We start from the raw sequence: 19,463 nt of genomic DNA, 5'->3' as shown, positions 1-19,463 counted from the left end.
CTGTAACCTAAAACTCTTATATACCTAAGAGCCACAGGCATAAGTGTTTGCATATAGCCAGTCATTCCTCCTTAGTTCCGAAGCATGGCAAGACTTTCTATACTGTAGCCCTTATGTTAGAGTCGATCTCTTTTAATAATTAATTCTCTCTTTAGTCAGCAGGTACCGTCAGAAACTCAAATATGAATTGGCACGAGACACAAAGTTTGTTATGTCGTATGCTCAGAAGGAGGAAATGCTTCTGGAGGAAACCTATGCTGCTAGTCTTATAGAGCTGGTCAGTTATACCAATGAGAGCCTAGGCAAGGTGAGCCGCTTAGAAGATCTGTTTGATGATAGAATTGGGTTAATTAATGAAGATGGAGAGACGATCTACATCTTTGGTGATGCAGGTATTGGAAAATCCATTTTGCTACAAAAGATGCAAAATCTTTGGGCCAGAGGCGAATTGGATGTAGGTGCCAAATTTTTCTTCCGGTTCAGGTGCAGGATGTTTAGCTGTTTTAAGGAGAATGAAGCCATCTGTTTGAAGGATCTCCTGTTCAAATACAACTGTTACCCAGATCAGGACCCCGAGGAGGTATTCAACCACATCCTGCACTTCCCTCATACAGCCCTTTTCACATTTGATGGTTTTGATGAGATCCATTCCGACTTTGACCTGAGCAGCATCCCCGAGATCTGCTCACCCAAAGAACCTACCCACCCTCTTGCCCTGTTGGTGAATCTTCTCAGCGGAAAGGTTCTTAAGGGATCCAGGAAAGTTCTGACAGCAAGGACAGGAACTGAGATCCATCAAAACATCATTAGGAAGAAAGTACTGCTCCGAGGGTTTTCCAGCAGTAACCTGAAGGAATACACTAAGAATTTCTTCAGAGACGAGGAGTGTCGGGTATTGATGTCGAACCAGCTGGAAGCAAACCCCAGTCTCTGCAGTTTGTGTTCAGTGCCTTTGTTTTGTTGGATTATCTTTAAATGCTTTGAACTCCTCCGTTCCATGTTCGACAGTCATGAGCTTCCAAACTACTCAGTTACACTCACAGATGTTTTTTTGCTCATGACTGAAGTTCACTTGAACCGAACTCTGAAAACAAATTTGCTGAAGAAGAACACCAGGAGCCAAGTGGAGACATTCAGGTCGAAAAAGGAAACTCTGTTCTCTTTGGGTACAATAGCACACATGGGGATGGAGAAGTCTCTCTTTATCTTTGACCAGGAGGAAGTCACATCCTTGCATGTGTCAGAGCAGGATTTGCACCTGGGATTCCTCAGGACGGTTCATGACTGTGGTGGCTATGGAGACCAGTCCTCCTGTGAGTTCTTGCACTTGACCCTGCAGTCTTTTTTCACAGCTTTGTTCCTAGTTACTGAAGAGAAGTTGGGTACAAAGGAGTTACTGAAGTTTTTCTCAGAGTGCTCTTCCACTGACACTGCTCACTCTACTTGTCTCCCTATTTCCTGGTTGCGCAAATGCCCTATAGGAGAAGATCCTTTCCGAAATAAAGAACATTTTCACTTCACCAATCTTTTCCTCTGTGGTCTGCTTTCCAAAGACAAGGAGAAGCTCATCAGACATTTAGTTTCACCTGCAGCCATTAAGAGGAAAAGAAATGCGCTCATTACATATCTCTTAGAAAGCATGAAATTTCAAATGCAGAGCCTGATGCGGGCAAGACTTAAGGGTTATAAACAGATTCAGGTCATGCCCAATTTTGTTTGGATGCTGAGGTGCATTTATGAGACTCAAAGTGAAAAACTAGCCAAGCTGACTGTCAGGGGCATGAGGGCCAACTACATCAAACTCACCTATTGCAATGCGTATTCGGCAGACTGCAGCGCCATTTCCTTTGTGATGCAGCACTTTCAGAAGCATCTGGGTCTGGATCTAGACAACAATAATATCAATGACTATGGAGTAAAACAACTTCAACCTTGTTTTAACAAGCTTGCAGTGATCAGGTAGGATGTTGTGCCATGTGACTGTTTATCTTCGATTTATTACACAATATAAGCATTAAACTTACAGAAACTCTTTAGCGCTTGAGAGGGCTAAAGGCACCAAGTGCTTCTGGAAATAAACTGTGTTCGGCTTTTAAAGCCTTGTTTCAGAACGATCACCTCAGTAACTTAAGAGGAGGCAGCCCCAAGCAGCAAAATTTGCAGGGCTTTGGAGTTGTGCTCCGGCTCCGCTCCAGCTCCAGGCAAAAACCTGCAGCTCCACTGGTCCGGAGCTGCTCTGCTCCAAAGCCCTGAAAATTTGGATCAGAATTTTGAACGTTCCAGAGTTTGCCGATTTCAGATCTTTTTGGGTGTGTGTGTGTGCGCGCGTGTGTGTGTGTGTGTGTGTAAGGTAGGATAGCAATAGGGACCAGCTGTGTGAATTTTGAATTCAGATTGCAAAAACTGCCACCAGAAGTTTGGGGTGTTTAGGTCTGTGGTCTTGATTTGGGTCCATCTCAGATTATGTCTTGAAAGTGGGCCAGGTTCTGTGAAGAAAACACAGGAGGTGGGGTGGGGGGAGCAGGGAAGGAGAAGTACTTGCTGGTAGTACTTCGCTTACATGAAAATTTGCTAGAGCCTGTCCTGGCTTCAAAATATGGCAGTGGGAGGAATCTGCCATTCAGAGCAACTGCTGATCAGAGCAGTGTGCCTTTTGTGTTAATATGGCTCATCCTGGCATGAGGACTATCATTTCCATTTGTTAATTCCTGTAGGACAGAAAATGATATTTGTAACAACCCAAACCTAATTTCACAGTGAGTAATTTGAAAAGAAGCAGACTCCTCTGATCTGTAGAAATTGAGCCAGATTCCCTCTACCGATCAATGCATCTCAGAGTGAGCAAGCTACCAATCTCCTGGAAAAAGCAGGAGTGGTTTGGCGGCAGGGTGTTCTTAAGGCTTGTCTGCATGGCACCACAGCGTGGACTCTGGGGTTGTGAATTGCATAGCATGCAAACAGGTTGTGCTGTAACTGCCCCGTGCAGACCCTGCTAGCATGAAAGCTACCTGCTTCTCATAATCTTTTAATTCATGTCAGCAGGATCTGCATGGGGCAGTTACAGCACAACCTGTTAGTGTGCTCTACAATTCACACCCCTAGGGCGTGCAGCTGTGTAGACAAATCCTTGGCATTGGAGCTTGCTTCAGGAATGGCACTGGTCAAAAATTTTCCAGCGGATCAGTTTTATGTCAGAAAATGCGGATTGCTTGAAATCGAAATGTTTCACAGAAACATGTCGATTTTGATTACGTTTAACAGAAAAACTTCTAAACTATTCATTTTGATTAGGTCAAAACAATTCATCTTTATTCCTTCAACTTTTGTATTATAAATTTATAATATAAAAAAAAAGTTTAAGATGTTCTGATTTTTCTGAAACAAAATATTTTGGAGTATTTTGTTTCATGAAAAAATTCAGTGTTTTGACTTTGTGTCACAATTCAGGGCAAAAAAGAAATTTCTAAATTTCCTATGGGATGGAAATTCTGTGTTTTGACCACAGTTCACTAGAGCATATATGTCATGGCTTTCAGAACATGCTTCTATACTTGCCTGTTTTCTAGCCTTTCACTGAGTATGGGGAGGGATGGTGAGATGACTGGTGGCCCGTTGAGGAGCTGGGTTTTTCTGGAATAGGTATCATTGTGGGGATGCCAAGTAGAACATCTCCTGTAATTATAATAAACTGTGGGAAAACGGGGATCTATCTGTGGTCTGTTGATCTACTGAATTTTTTTGTTTTTAATTCTGTGTACAGCATACAGAGCATTAGGTGGGAGCTCTATTTTTTTAAAGTGAAAGTTTTAAAAACTGAATTAACATTTCTGTTAATGGCCTTAATATATTAAGGTCTGATGCTCTGTTAAAATGTCAGAGGAAAATGTGTAGATCTCCAGCAATCTATGAAGAGGAGGCCATAGAATATCCTGTGGCTGGTGAACCCTTCATAATCTGACTAATCAGCCATCGATTCCCTTCTTTCTTCTTTCAGGCTGAGTGTTAATCAGATCACAGATCATGGAGTAAGAGTACTATATGATGAGCTCTCCAAGTACAAAATTGTGACTTTCCTGGGGTATGTATCAGTTCGGAACAGCACAAGAGATAATTGTTACATTGCAGCACCTTTCATCCTGAATGGTCCCTCAACACTAACAGTTGGAACACTAGCAAGTACAGGAAGGAAACCCAGGCCCCTTTAGGGTATGTCTACATTGCAGTAAAAGACCTGGGGCTGGCCCAGGTCAGCTGACTTAGGGTCGCAGGGCACCACCTGAGCCTGAATGTTTACACTGCAATTTTATAGCCCTGCAGCCTGAGCCCCTGGAGCCTGAGTCAGCTGACCCAGGCCAGCCACAACTGTGCCCACGGATCTTTTATCGCAATGTAGACATACCCTTAGTTTACTGAATCTGAACATGGCAGGTTTTGTAAGGCACCGTTTTGTGTCATAGTGTAGTGAGATGTGATGCAGGTATCTGTATGACAGCACGGCCGGAGCGGGACAGGGACAGCCAGTCCCCCATACAACAGTTCTTCTCCTGTCATAGAATCATAGAATATCAGGGTTGGAAGGGACCTCAGGAGGTCATCTAGTCCAACCCCCTGCTCAAAGCAGGACCAATCCCCAATTAAATCATCCCAGCCAGGGCTTTGTCAAGCCTGACCTTAAAAACTTCTAAGGAAGGAGATTCTACCACCTCCCTAGGTAACGCATTCCAGTGTTTCACCACCCTCCTAGTGAAAAAGTTTTTCCTAATATCCAACCTAAACCTCCCCCACTGCAACTTGAGACCATTACTCCTTGTCCTGTCCTCTTCTACCACTGAGAATAGTCTAGAACCATCCTCTCTGGAACCACCTCTCAGGTAGTTGAAAGCAGCTATCAAATCCCCCCTCATTCTTCTCTTCTGCAGACTAAACAATCCCAGTTCCCTCAGCCTCTCCTCATAAGTCATGTGTTCCAGACCCCTAATCATCTTTGTTGCCCTTCGCTGGACTCTCTCCAATTTTTCCACATCCTTCTTGTAGTGTGGGGCCCAAAACTGGACACAGTTTTCCAGATGAGGCCTCACCAATGTCGAATAGAGGGGAACGATCACATCCCTCGATCTGCTGGCTATGCCCCTACTTATACATCCCAAAATGCCATTGGCCTTCTTGGCAACAAGGGCACACTGTTGACTCATATCCAGCTTCTCGTCCACTGTCACCCCTAGGTCCTTTTCCGCAGAACTGCTCCCTAGCCATTTGGTCCCTAGTCTGTAGCGGTGCATTGGATTCTTCCGTCCTAAGTGCAGGACCCTGCACTTATCCTTGCTGAACCTCATCAGATTTCTTTTGTCCCAATCCTCCAATTTGTCTAGGTCCCTCTGTATCCTATCCCTACCTGCCACCGTATCTACCACCCCTCCTAGTTTAGTATCATCCGCAAATTTGCTGAGAGTGCAATCCACACCATCCTCCAGATCATTTATGAAGATATTGAACAAAACTGGCCCCAGGACCGACCCTTGGGGCACTCCACTTGATACCGGCTGCCATCTAGACATGGAGCCATTGATCACTACCCGTTGAGCCCGACAATCTAGCCAACTTTCTACCCATCTTATAGTGCATTCATCCAGCCCATACTTCTTTAACTTGCTGACAAGAATACTGTGGGAGACCGTGTCAAAAGCTTTGCTAAAGTCAAGAAACGATACATCCACTGCTTTCCCTTCATCCACAGAACCAGTAATCTCATCATAAAAGGCGATTAGATTAGTCAGGCATGACCTTCCCTTGGTGAGTCCATGCTGACTGTTCCTGATCACTTTCCTCTCATGTAAGTGCTTCAAGATTGATTCCTTGAGGACCTGCTCCATGATTTTTCCGGGGACTGAGGTGAGGCTGACTGGCCTGTAGTTCCCAGGATCCTTCTTCTTCCCTTTTTTAAAGATGGGCACTACATTAGCCTTTTTCCAGTCGTCCGGGACTTCCCCCGATCGCCATGAGTTTTCAAAGTTAACGGCCAATGGCTCTGCAATCACAGCCGCCAACTTCTTTAGCACTCTCGGATGCAACGCATCCGGCCCCATGGACTTGTGCACGTCCAGCTTTTCTAAATAGTCCCAAACCACCTCTTTCTCCACAGAGGGCTGGCCACCTACTCCCCATGCTGTGTTGCCCAGCGCAGCAGTCTGGGAGCTGACCTTGTTCGTGAAGACAGAGGCAAAAAAAGCATTGAGTACATTAGCTTTTTCCACATCCTCTGTCACTAGGTTGCCTCCCTCATTCAGTAAGGGGCCCACACTTTCCTTGGCTTTCTTCTTGTTGCCAACATACCTGAAGAAACCCTTGTGTCCTTGATCACAGGATGGATTCCTACAAACGGCAAAGCTTGCTCATGTTGCAATGCTGATCAGATGTGTTCAATTTTGCAGCTAGTACCTGACCTCCTTTGTCTTTATCCACCTCTAGTTAAGTAATTTCTTTCTTCTATACAAAGTAAATATAGCTTACAAGAGAGAAGGGGAGTGGAAGGGTCAACTTTCAAGGGGTCATATTTATTGGATTCTTTTGTATAACCACACTTACCCATGCAGGAAGCAGCGATTTCCTTAAAGACCTAAAAGAAAATTAGTTTTTTGTCAAGTTTGGGGTGGTGGGCTTGTTAGCCTTTACTCGCTACTTTTGGTTAAATAGTGGCATAAAAATTACTTTATGAAAAGTGAACTTAAGTCCCAAGAATTACCTCCTTCCACCAATGCCCTATTCCCAGTGTACCTACTCAGTAATCTAACCTTGCAATGAAAGGAACAGGATGTATTTCAGAGAGCTTTTATGAATCTAATAAAAGAATGAGCACATATTTTGCATGGTTACTGGGGCATTAACTTTTAATAAAAGTATTTTCATATTGACACCAAAAAATGGAAGCTGGGTTTGCTGGAAGAGCTCATTTACTTCTTTTTAAATATAAAAATAAATATTTAAATCTTTGTACAGGACCCTCATAAAGATAGATACTCTGTGGGTATCAAAAATATCCAGGTTGTGTATATTCAGGTAACAGCAAAAATAATCTGTTTTTACTAATGTGATTTTTCTTTAAGCTTGTACAACAATCAAATTACTGATGTTGGAGCCAGATACGTTGCAAGACTCATTGAAGAATGTTCAAGCCTCACATATGTTAAGTATGTCCAGGATTTTTCCTTATTATGCTCCATGGTACCATAATTAGGGTACATCAACCTTAAAAGGGAGAAAGAGAAATGTTTCTTACGTGAATAAAAGAAAACACATATAGATTGAACAAAAGGAGGTTTGCAAAGTTATGTACTTCCTTATAATACTCTGACAATGACTGCTCTGCTTGCATTCCTTTAATGCTTAATCTTTACTAAAGATTGCGTTGCCCAGTGGGATGCATTCACCCTGATGCAGAGGGTCAGCACAAGACCTGTACTCTACTTATGTCCTATTTTGAGTGCTGGAGAGGAACTTTAGTAGCTCATAAACCTTGTGCTGGGGCCTCTGCATAAGGATACATTTCCCTCATTGTAACTAATCTCAGGTTTGTGTAGGCCTGACCTTTTCGTGAATAAAGGGAAGGAATGTATGTCAGTGAGGAATTACCAGTAGTCAGATGGTGAACCATTACCGTTGTTTACAGGGAACTTCCGCAAAGTTAGAATGCCTAGCCATGCACAAGGCCAGTTTTCACCCTAAGGTTAAGCCACATTAACTTGTCGCTTAATTATTTTTACCACAGAAAGTGAAAAGAGGCAACAGAAGCCATGTGAGCTAGTGGAGTGAACACCGTACTGGGAGCCAAGGACTCTTGAATTCCGGTCATGGCTCTGCTGCTAACTTGTTGTGCAGCATCAGGCCTAAATTTTGCAGCCTAAAATGATTACTTTTGGTCCGATTCCTTGTAACCAAAAGTTTAAATGTGTACAACATTTTAGTCCATGGAAATTTGCAATAGCCATAATTGACCACCATTCTCTTCCATAGGAGTTGGCTGCCTGGGTCAGTGTCTAAGCTGGAGTTCAAATATAGATGTCTAGATAAGTTGTGTGTTTTTTTAAGAGCTGCATTTTACAAGTGAATATATTTTTATGCAGAATAGGAGCAAACAAGATAACCACTGAAGGAGGGAAATGTCTTGCCCTTGCTATCCAGAAGAGCAAAACAATGTTTGAAATTGGGTAAGTAAAATTAGTTACTCCCTGGTGGAAGTCTAAACATGACGTCAGCTGGGGCTGGCAAAGGAGCTATGACAGTTTGCAGCAGCTGAAGGACTGGCCCCCGAGTATAGAAATAGCAGCTTCCAGAGGGCCAGGGTCCGATTAATATATAGGCAAACTAGGCATGTGTCTGTGGCCTAAATTCACATGGAGGGCCCAAAATCATAGGCCAGTGTCCTTTGCTGCACCTGCCTCCTCCTTGACTTGCCCAGGGGGCATTGACCACCTGCAGCAGCACCCTCCATCTCAGCCTGGTGCGGAGGGGAGGCCCCAGAGTTGTGGGAGGGGATGAAGAGTGAGCCCCCTCTGTACTCACCCCACTGCAGCAGCTTCTGTCCCACAGGGCTGGGCCCAGCTCCCTGCTCTGGGCATTGTGACCTGATGTGCGGGGTTTGGCCCAGCCACAAGGAGGAGTTGTCATCTCAATAGCAGACTGCCAAGGGAGGTTCCCTGAGATTTTAGTCGCCCCAGTGGCAGTCTGCTGTTGAGATGCTAACCACTCCCCTGGGCTGGTGTGATAGAGAATTATCACCATTTTATCTTCACACGTTACTGAGGATGGAGAGCCTGTGGGGCTGGTTTAGTATCCGCCTCCACTCGGGGCCTGGCCCGTGCACTGGCGTGGAGCTGGGTGGGCACAAGAAGCTTCTCCCTGCACACACATCCTGTGTGGGTTGGGTAAGGGCCAGGTACAGTGACAGTCTCTGCATGCAGGGTGATAGAGAGACTGCACTAAGCACCCCACAGGGGGCAGGGAAGAGACAGGACGATGGTCCCTCCACGCACACCAGCTCAGAGCAGGATCAGCATGCATGGGAAAGTATCCCATAAAGAGGTGTAGCTGCAGATGGCTCCCCTGTACAGTCCAAGAGACACTCCCACTGAGGCAAAGTATCTCCCGGTGCTCCCTTTGGCCTGTGCCTTTACAGCAGAATTGAACCCTCATTGCTCAGTCCTGCAAGCGGCTGGGAATGGAACCTGCAAGGATCAATGGGAGTGAAGCTTGGAACCCTGATCAATAGTATACAGTCACTGGGGAGGGGGGAAAACGTGACACTGGTGGCACTAGATCCTTGTTCCTTATTTCTCTCTGTTTTCTTTCCTTGCCAGGATGTGGGGTAACCAGGTGGGAGATGAAGGAGCGAAGGCGTTTGCAGAGGCACTGAGGAATCACCCCACCTTAACAAATGTGAGGTAATAAATCAGCTTTACAGAACACCTGCCTTTTTAACGGGCTTTGGAATGTGAGCTGATCTGGAGAGGCTTTGTCTGAGAAGGCTGTTTGGTAAGGCAGCCTTTCCTCTGTAGGCTAACAGGACCCTGAGTCAAACAAGAGGCTAGCCTGAGGTCTGGGATCAGGTGGGATTTTCAGTCACAACACAGGTTGTCATTTGTAGGTCTGTCATTTTCTCTTTTTATAATGCTCCAAGTTACGGCCTAGGGCCTGCTTCTCTGTAACCTTGCACCATCAATGGTCCCTTAAACCCATTTACCATTCTCATTTGGTAGCACTTGGCACCTACTTTGTAATGGTGCAAATGACTGCACAGGTCGCAGGGTGATGGGGAAATAGGCCCTTGGTGTGCTGAATATTAGTAAAGCATGCTCTCTTGAGGAGAAACAAGCAGCCTCTCTACTATTTCTTAGGCTATGTCTACACTAGAGACCTTACAGTGGCACAGCTCTACTGATACATCTGCGCTGCTGTAAGATCTCCTGTGTAGCTGCTCTATGCCGACGGGAGAGAGCTCGCCCGTCCACATAATTAAACCGTCCCCAACGAGCGGCGGTAGCTATGTCGGTGGGAGAGCGTCCACACCAGTGCTTCTGTCGGTCACTTATGTCGGTCAGGCAGGTGTTTTTTTCACACCCCTGGGCGACATACATTTTACCAACAAAAGTGCTAGTGTAGACATAGCCGTAGACTGTAAACTCTACAGGGCAGGGATCATGCCTTGGTTAAGTGTTTGCACAACAGGGCTGCCACAATATAAGTAATAGTGATCCATTAGACAGTGTTTGTAATGAAGTTCAGCTTGAAACTAGTATCTGAAAGCACTAAAATGTTTGAAGTTGGCAATGTGGTACGAGGGGAAGCGAGCATTGTAAATCTCATGACTCAACTCATACCTCAACATGCTTTAATGTTTTCAATTCTTGCTGTGAATTTTAAAATCATTTTCGTGGCCATTTCCCAGTTTCAGTGCATGCTCCATGCCCCCCCTTTTTTTTGGGGGGGAGGCTCAGTTACTTCCATTTTGTCTCCCAGTTATACTAAACTCCGTGACCCTCTCTTGAAAGAAAGAGCAAACACCCTTGCTTGCTTTCCCCACAAGATGGTGCCCCTCACTAGTTTCTTCAGTAGAGAAACAGGGAGTGTGGCGAAGACATTCGGGCTCTCTGGAGAGCTCACGGCTGCTGTCTCAGACTATCGGTGATTTCATAGCTAGAGCTCAGCCCTGTTTTCTCTGGGCAGATGACTGCCTGAAACAAAACAAAATGATGAACAGCTGCATTTTTGTTCAAATGGAAAAGCTACCTGAGAGAAACCACCTTCTCCTCACTGCAGAATTCCTCTAGAAGTCTTATCTCAGGTGTGATCCACCTTGAGCCAGCACTAAGCTGGGTTATGCTTGCCTGGCCCTCTTGCTCAGGAACAAAAACTTGGTTTTGAATTTAGTGCTTGCCAAAGCAAATATGATGATGTGCACAGGCCAGCTCCAGTCATTGTGTGTATGCGTGTGCAGTCTGAATTCTGCCATTGCACCCGCACCTGCCTCGTTCTTAGAACCATGGGGCTCGAAGGGACCACAAGGGTCATCTAGTCTAACCCCTTGCCAAGATGCAGGATTTGGTGTGTCTAAACCAGCCAAGACAGGCAGTGACTCAGCCTCCTTTTGAAAACCTCCACTGAAGGAGCTTCCACAAGCTCCGTAGGCAGTCTGTTCCATTGTCCTACTGTTCTTACCGTTAGGAAGTTTTTCCTGAGATTTAATATAAATCTGCTATGCTGTAATTTGAACCCATTTCCTCTTGTCCTGCCCTCTGTGGCAAGAGGACAACTTTTCTCCAACTTTCAAGAATTTGAAGACCCCTATCCTGTCATCCCTTAATCTCCTTTTTTCCAAACTAAACATACTCAGTTCTTTCAGCCTTTGCTCACATGGCTTGCATTCCATCTCTTTGATCATCTTTGTCTCTGGCCTCTGGATCCTTTCCAGTTTCTCCACGTCCTTTCTATACATTGGTGACCAAAACTGGACACGCTACTCCAGCTGAGACCTTACCAGCACTGAGTAGAGCTGTACTATCACCTGCCATGATTGCATGCTATGCCTCTGTTAATGTAGTCTAAAATTTCATTTGCTTTTTTTGCAACAGCATTGAATTGCTGACTCATGTCGAGGTTGTGATCCACCACAACTGCCAGATCCTTTTCAGCAGTGCTGCTGCCAAGCCAGTTATCCCCTATTCTGTATTTGTGCATTTGGTTTTTCTTCCCTAAGTGTAGCACCTTACGTTTGTCTTTGTTGAATTTCAACTTGTTATCTGTAGCCTAGTTCTCCACTTTATCAAGATCCTGCTGAATTCTAGTTCTATCCTCCAATGTTTTGGCAACTCCTCCCTAGCTTTGTGTCATTTACAAATTTGATCACTGTGCTCTCTATACCAACATCCAGGTCATTAATCATTCTTAATTTACAGTTCTTAAATTAAGAATTTACATTCTGAATCTAGAGTACTTTAATCTTGTTCCATCTATTGAATACCCATTAGTGTCAATGGTGGCTTTTATGCAAAGTTTAAGGGTGGATGAAGATAGCCCTAAAATAATTTGTTTCAATCTTTTAGCATGTCATCCTTGTACTTAGGTCCAGGCATCCCAGATGCTGAGTACCTGCAGTTTCCACTGAGGTCAGTCGGCGTTCCAGGTGCTCAACACCTTTCAGAATTCAGGCTCTTTACTAGACTAACCACTAATCTTCATGGACTTTAATGAAGACGTGTGCTTGCTTGCACGTCATTGGAACATAAGAATCACCTTATCAGGCCAGACCTTTAGTTCGGAATCCTGCCTCTGGCAGCAACCAATAATTGCTGCTTCAGGGTTTGTCTACACACAGAAGTTGCACTGGTCTAACTTACGTTGGTTTAGTTAAACTGCTCCACTTATCTGGTTCGTACCAGGGAAATTGATGATTCAACCAAGGAACCGCATTCGAAGGCCTTTGTAGGACTGAATCTCAGCCATTTGCCAGCCGATGTTCCCGATGCAATGCCTCCCCCCAATGTTTGAGCCATCGGGCTGGCCCTGAGAGTATTGCAGATAAGTATTGAGGGATTGTTGGCAGCCAAATCCAGCATCATCAGCCATTCTTGTAACTGACCCAACCATGCGTGTACCTGGCTTTGTACCGCTCATGGACCCTTCTGAACCAGTTTTGAACAGTGAAGGGTCAGTGTGCACCCAGCTTTTACACGCAGGGCTAACAAGAGGGTCCCAGGTGTGGTTGTGGCCCATGCACACAATGTCACACATCACTGACGACTGCCCTCTGACCAGATTTGATGGTGGTCAGAAGCCTCTGGTGCTTGGCTGATGAGGCTTCTGAAAATAGGCTTGGCAAGCTCTGCACCCAAGAAGAAGAAAATCAACCAGTGTCACTTGTGTGTGTGACTCCTCTTGTATCGGTTTAAGCCTGCCTTACAGAGCTTAGCTTGTACCTGTACAGGAACAAATTCCATAGGTTGTCCATGGGCCTGGTCCAAAGCCCAGTAAGCCCCTGGAAAGACTCCTGTCGATTTCAGAGGACTTTGGCTTAGGCCCTAAATGCTGTGTACAGTAGTGTGGTCTTGTATTTGTTTTCCCAGGCTTGTCCTTCCATTTCATTGAGTGTCAGAGCCCAGCATGCTCATGGCTAGTTCAGAGTCTTGATTGCTGGTGATTGGGAATCAACTGGAAGGCCTGACTTTGCATGATGGTGTTCTCCCCCACTCTGCCCCTGTGCTTTCCTCACTTCTTGCCTCCTTACTGGTGTTGTGTTCATAGGCACCGACTATGTGGGTGCTCCAGGGCTGGAGCACCCATGGAAAAAAAAGATGGGTGCTGCGCACCCACCAGCAGCCCTCCTATCAGTGCCTCCTCCTCCCCACCAGTGTCTCCTGCCTGCTGTTGGCCCCGCCGATCAGCACCTCCCTCCCAGTGCCTCCCACTTACCACGATCAGCTGTTCCACAGCATGCAGGAAGCGCTGCGGGGGTGGGGGGGTAATAAGAGGGAGGAGCAAGGGCAGGGCATACTTGAGGGAGAAGGCAGGATGGGGATGGGAGCTTTGGGGGAAGGGACAGAGTGGGGACAGGGCTGGGGGGAGCACCCCCCAGCCACATTAGAAATTCGACACCTATGGTTGTGTTTGTATCCAAGGAATAAGTTGCGAAGGATCAGTTGGAAATGTGAGTAGTTAGTACATTCTCCTGGTTCTCCGCTCCAAGAAACAGCCCCCTCTACCCCCTGCTGTGTTAACTGTATGAATTCAATTTACTATGTCTGATATAAAATGTATATATGTGACTGATTTGAATTTGGGCTTCATTGGTACCCAAGGAAAACAGTGGGTGAAATTGTGCAGAAGGCAAACACAAAGCCTTTGTGCACTTACATCCCCCAACTGCCCTATTTTGAACACTCATATGAGAATTAAGTGGTTACCTAGGCCTTGTGCTAGCTAGTTGCCCAGGACTGATCTCACTGGTCATCCCTGCAATACTGCCAGCTCATGTTTGGCTTCCAGAGGGACTTAGAAGAGCTGCTTTTTGAAGATCTGAACCTTGGAGCTTAGTATTAGACAGATAGTCTTACCAACGTCTAGCTGAAGATAGAGGAAAAGATTTAAAAAGCCTCTGGTCTGCACTGAAAACTGTGTGTGTGTGTGTGTGTAAGTAAGGCTAGGTTTTAGTCATAGGTATTTTTAGTAGAAGTCATGGGCAGTAAACAAAAATTCACCGCCCATGACCTGTCCATGACTTGTACTATATACCTGACTAAATCTTGGGTGCTCTGGGGCGGGGGGAGGGCGGCCCGGGTGCTAGGGTGAGGGGGCGGTGTGTGGCCTGGGACCCCCACTGGTGCTGGGGGAGGTAGGGGTGTGTGGCAGCCCGAGACCCCCACTGGTGCTGGGGAGGGGGCAGCAGTGGCCCGAGACTGCCCCAGGAGTGGCCAGTGCAGCTGGCCCAGGGGCGGCCCCAGCTGCTCGGGTAGCCCCGGGCTAGATGCACTGACTGCTGCAGAAGCCCTGGAAAGTCCCAGAATCCGTGACAGACTCTCAGCCTTATGTGTAAGCCTACATTTCCATGGGCAGTTGCACGCATCTCGGAGATTAAATTCTGCAGGTACAAGCTATAAATGACCAGCTCTTACCTAGGGTTGTGGTAACTGCACTGAACACAGATACATTGTTGAGCACGTGCCTCAGACAGGGCTGATTTTAGGAAGTGGGTGAGCAGAACAGTGACTTCTGGGGGCGTTGTGCTGCTGTTTTTTTCCCTTGTGTCTCTGGTGGTTTGGGGTGCTTTTGGCTTAGCTATTGGTGGGGGTGGCCCTGGTGCCAAAAACATTTTTCACCCTGGCACTCAAAGCCACCAATCACAATTGTGCTGTCAGTCCCCTAAGTACCACTCTCTGATGCCAAACCTTGTGACCTGTGTAACTGAGGGCAGAGTCAGACCCAGGCTGTACGACAGTAACAGAAGCATGTAGTTAAAATGCTTCCGCTGGTAAAGGCTTAATTAGTTACCGTTTGTAGAGCCCTTTGAGCATGTAAATCACTCTCTAAATGCTACGTATTAGGATTGATTTAAAGACAAGTCAGGCTTTTTGTAAAATGGAGATGCTGGCTATTTTTACGTATTCCTCTCTCTTGTTTCCCAGTCTTGCATTCAATGGCATCACGACAGAGGGAGGCAAAAGCATTGCTGAAGCTTTGCAGCACAACAGCACCGTGAAAATATTTTGGTAATCTGTATCGGTTCAGTCTGTGGAAATATCTGCCCCCTTACTCATTGTTAATGGGTTGGAAAGGAAAGCTGCAACTTAGTTTTACACTTTCGCATTGGGAAGTAAGGATCATTTCACTTTAGAATGGGGGTGAAGGAAAAGGACGATTACGTGTTCTTTATGACAGGTCTTTTCCAGAGCCATGTGCTAGCTCTTATCTAACCGGTGCAGGCACGTCTCCTCCAGCTGGGAATCACACCCCCAGCTTGAAGTACAGACGTACCCTTAGGCTAGGTCTACACCACAAGCTTCCACCAATGTAACTGCGTTGCTCAGGGGTGTGAAAAATCCACCCCCCTGAGCAATACCAACCTAACGCCAAGCGTAGCTAGCGCTGTGTTGATGGGAGGGCTTCTCGTGTTGACATAGCTACCACCTCTTGCGGTGGTGGATGAATTGCCGATGGGAAAATCTCTCCTCCTGGCGTAATAGTGTCGTGGATGGGGTGCTACAGCAGTGCTGCTGCAGCTTTTTAAGTGTAGACCTGAGTCTCGTCTCCTATCACTTTTGTCGTCCGAGACAAGATTTTGTTTGTTTGTTCCCACAGCCTTCATGGCTTCTCCAATGCTACTGCCATGTCTGGACCTGTCCATGTCTTCCAGTGCATTGTATTTACTCTCTCATACACATCCCCTTCCCAGTCTGCAAGGCCCACACCTGCTATCCCATGTCAGTGAAATATCATCACTGCCCCCTCATTAATAAAAACCAAGTAGGCAGGCTCTGGGCCTCTCCTGTGTTCTTGTGTCCAGGCTTTGGAAGCTGCTCAGGACAGGAACTGTTTGTGGCTTGTCCAAAGCTTAGTGCGCTGTCAGCACTTAAATAATTGAGTAGCAAATGTCAAAATGTGAAACAGAGTTTCTGAACAAACTCTCTCTCCCCTAATTAGGTTGACTAAAAATGCAATAGATGACGAAGCTGCAAAGAGCTTTGCAGAGATGCTGAGAGTCAACAAGAAGCTAGCACATTTATGGTGAGTTAGTTACATTTAGGCAAGCGTGGCTCTTTGTCACCCATCACATTAAAACTGCAACTTCCAAGTCTATGCAGGTCACAGCGAGCCATCTCGGCAATGCCTGGACGTGTTCAGGCACTCCTGGACTAGGTGGGTGATAAGGGAAACAAAACTGCTGCTTTGCTTTTTTATTTTATGTATTTTTAAACTTTTGAAAAAACATGCATCAAGTTGGGCACCTGAATCTGCATTTAGGTGCCTCAGTAAACATCCTGCAAACTTGCAGCGTCTATTGCAAAGAGTGGACGCTCCGGGCAGTCAGCACCTCTGAAAGCAAAAAGGGGCCTTACCTTTTCTGCGGCTACATTTGAATATTTTGGCCACAGTTTATTATAAATCTGCCTGAAAAGAGCACGAGCTCAGCACCCTTTGGCCCAGAGCCAGCACAGCGGCTCAGTAAAGCACGGGTGCTACTGCCAGTGGACAAGTTTATATCCTGGCTTTCTTGGTTAAGCCACCTGATGCTTTGAAATGGCAAACTGACCAGGATAGAGATTTGTACTTAAGACTGAGCCAAACGTTCTTCCAGTGGCTGAAAGCACTTGCAACATCTCAGTTTGTTGATCACGTTCAGAAAGTTCTTCAGGGCAGTTCTTCCCTTTTTCCCCCCTGAGAGAGATTTTTGAGAATTAATTTGATTTTCTAGCTGAATCCTGAATCTCTGCCAATCACGGGAGCTTATAGAGCGTGTGGCATATCATGACAAGCTACCAGGTGGGTGGTGGTTACCTCGCCTGAGTATCTTTATATTATTTCAGCAGGGAGTAGTTTTTAATTTGAGACAACCGTTCTACTCTAGAACAGTTAATGAGGATCCCATGCTGTCTCCATTTCTATTCTTGTGTCTTTTGTATCTTTCAATTTCAACTCTTATATCAAGTGTGGTTTGTCCAGTGCGTGAGCATCTTACCTAGATATTACTGCAGATACATTTCTTCATAATCAAACGATAGACTAGACAGAACTCTTAAAACTTAAAACTAATATCTGTAGCTCATGACTAATTTGCTGGAAGGGTCACCCTGTGAACAATATGTGGTGCTCACTTTTCCCCCTTGGCCCATCCAAGGGGGAATATATTGACCTTATTTCATCCCTGGCCTAAGCAGTGGCAACTCCCGTTGACTTCATTGGGAGTTGCGCTTGCTTACACTAGGGCTGTTTGATGCAGTGTCTCCACAGAGATCCCAATCCTCGCTGGCCTGCTATCAAGAGACTGCCATTTAGAATTTCATTTGGATTGCTCACATGGCAAATAGTGACCACTAAACACCTGGACTGTCCCAGGATTTATGCACAGAATTGGTCTGCTACTCCTGGAAGAGTCCTTGTTAAGTAGAAAATATAATTACGATGGACTAAAGCACCAGAGTGAAGAACTTAATGTATCAATGGATCCAGTGTTCATAATTCCACACTGATAGTAACAAGCTTCCACTTATCAGATAGCACATGTATTATCAATTGCATAATTCAGCTCACTAACCCTGAAGCACACGCACACATACTTTAAAATCAAGAGGCTCTTGGCCTTGCTGCTGGTAGCAGATCTGGGGGGAAGATTGTCTGATGCTGGCACGCCCTCCATGCAGATGGTAATCAGAAACTACCTCTTCTTGGCAAACAATCAACCCTGCTCATCAGTGTCAAGCAGAGCTTAACTCCCAGTGTTGATTTCTGCATCAAATACACTGAGTGTGCGAGAGAGGGGATGCTACAAATCAGAGCTAAACAGCTTGTTTGACTTGAAGTGCTTTACTTTTAGGCTTATCCAGAATCAGATTACAGCCAAAGGGGCCAAATACCTCAGTGAAGCTCTCCAGGAGAACACAACCCTGAAAGAAATCTGGTAAGATCCCACTCCTCAGAAAGTTGCTTCGTACCTTTATTTCCTTTCAAACGCTTTGTGCATATGACACTTGCAGTAAATCAGAATTTAGAGTGGGGGGGGGCTCACTTTTCCTTTCTGAGGCCCTCTTCCCCCACGCTACCCAAATGTGATAAAAAATTCCATGGCCCACTGGTGCCACAACTCTTTCTCTGCATGTCCAGTAGATGAAAAGCCAAGGCTGGCATTAGGGGGTAGATACCCTGGGTGAAGCTAAGTTGTTTGTGCTTCAGCCTGGGTGGTGGGGGTTGGGTCCTCAGTCCCAGACTCCTGGTTGAGAACTGCTGATTTAGAGCAAATTTCCAGCAGGGGATGTTGTATTTCCAGCCTGGAGGATCCAGCTTTTGAAGGACCCGCTCATTCCAACACTTACACCTCTGCTTTGCTCACAGGAGCAGTCCCATTGGTTTCAATCTGATCGCTTTCCTGCAGAAAGCAAAGCAGCTGTTCGAAGAATCAGGGCCTGAGTTCTGCTGGATCTGAATATTTTTTTCAAGCTTTCTTCAACATGTTTCTGCTACCAATGAGCCAAAGCCAGACAAGCAGATGATAGCTGCATTTAATTAACATTAATAATTTGGTTCACAGAATTTGTGCTTTGATTTTTTTTTTTTTCAGCCAGCACTCATGCACAGTAAAGGGGCTAAGCTACAAGGAGATTTGCTTGGTTTAGATGAGGTGGGCATCACATGGCACCTGGGTTTGGAGGCACAAAGCCAAAGACCGTTCCTTCCGCTAGCTCTGAAGCATGGACTAGCCAGTAGAATTGGGTTATTTTTACTGCTACTGCTTTCAGGCTGTGATTTTGTACAACATTGGTTTAAAAAAAAAAAACTAAGGTATTTTTCCTACTTGAAAGCTTGTCAGTCACCACCTGTGTTCCACTGCAGCAGGCCCCTGGGGGAGGTGTTCTGTTACAGAGCTGGGGTTGGGGTGTGTGTACACAAGTTCTCTCTCTGTCACCCACTCCCCCTTCGAATATTTTCAAACCAAAGGAAGGTTCCTAAAATAAAGTGGTTTATTTCTCAGAGGTGGTGAGCAGCGGTAGGATTTGTGAGTGCTCAGCCCATCTGAAAACCAGGCTATTTGTATACAGGAGCCTAACTTTAGGCAGCTGCATTTGAAAATGTTGACCTAAAGCAATATCACTATTAAAAGAAACATCCCAGCAAATTAGGTTGCCCTTAGTATATTTTGCCCTGCTCAGGAGGATATGGAATAATGAGGGCAAAAGCGTGAACAAGTCTCTGTTCATTTGGTTACACTA

General features: G+C 45.7%; 2 protein-coding genes across 5 annotated transcripts in view; one reads left to right on the top strand and one right to left on the bottom strand.

Moving 5' to 3' along the window:
* The window catches only part of RPL14 (ribosomal protein L14), a 247,912-nt gene that overhangs the window by 159,130 nt on the left and 69,319 nt on the right, over positions 1–19,463 (bottom strand). The gene's annotated exons all lie outside the window — the stretch shown is intronic.
* The window catches only part of NOD1 (nucleotide binding oligomerization domain containing 1), a 58,250-nt gene that overhangs the window by 34,765 nt on the left and 4,022 nt on the right, over positions 1–19,463 (top strand). For 2 of the 4 annotated variants that reach the window (XM_073333301.1, XM_073333299.1), the window contains exons 4-11: positions 156–1,959; positions 3,995–4,078; positions 7,101–7,184; positions 8,118–8,201; positions 9,351–9,434; positions 15,168–15,251; positions 16,183–16,266; positions 18,074–18,157. In XM_073333301.1, coding sequence (XP_073189402.1) covers positions 156–1,959; positions 3,995–4,078; positions 7,101–7,184; positions 8,118–8,201; positions 9,351–9,434; positions 15,168–15,251; positions 16,183–16,266; positions 18,074–18,157 — 2,392 coding nt within the window. Of the gene's footprint in view, positions 1–155; positions 1,960–3,994; positions 4,079–7,100; positions 7,185–8,117; positions 8,202–9,350; positions 9,435–15,167; positions 15,252–16,182; positions 16,267–18,073; positions 18,158–19,463 lie in introns of those variants that run through there. The other 2 variants (XM_073333302.1, XR_012157492.1) reach the window with 2 other exon arrangements.

This window comes from Lepidochelys kempii, chromosome 2 (assembly GCF_965140265.1).
Source record: "Lepidochelys kempii isolate rLepKem1 chromosome 2, rLepKem1.hap2, whole genome shotgun sequence".
Lineage (NCBI taxonomy): Eukaryota > Metazoa > Chordata > Testudines > Cheloniidae > Lepidochelys > Lepidochelys kempii.
Note: the sequence above shows the minus strand (reverse complement) of the source record. Positions and strands in the feature narration are given on the sequence as shown.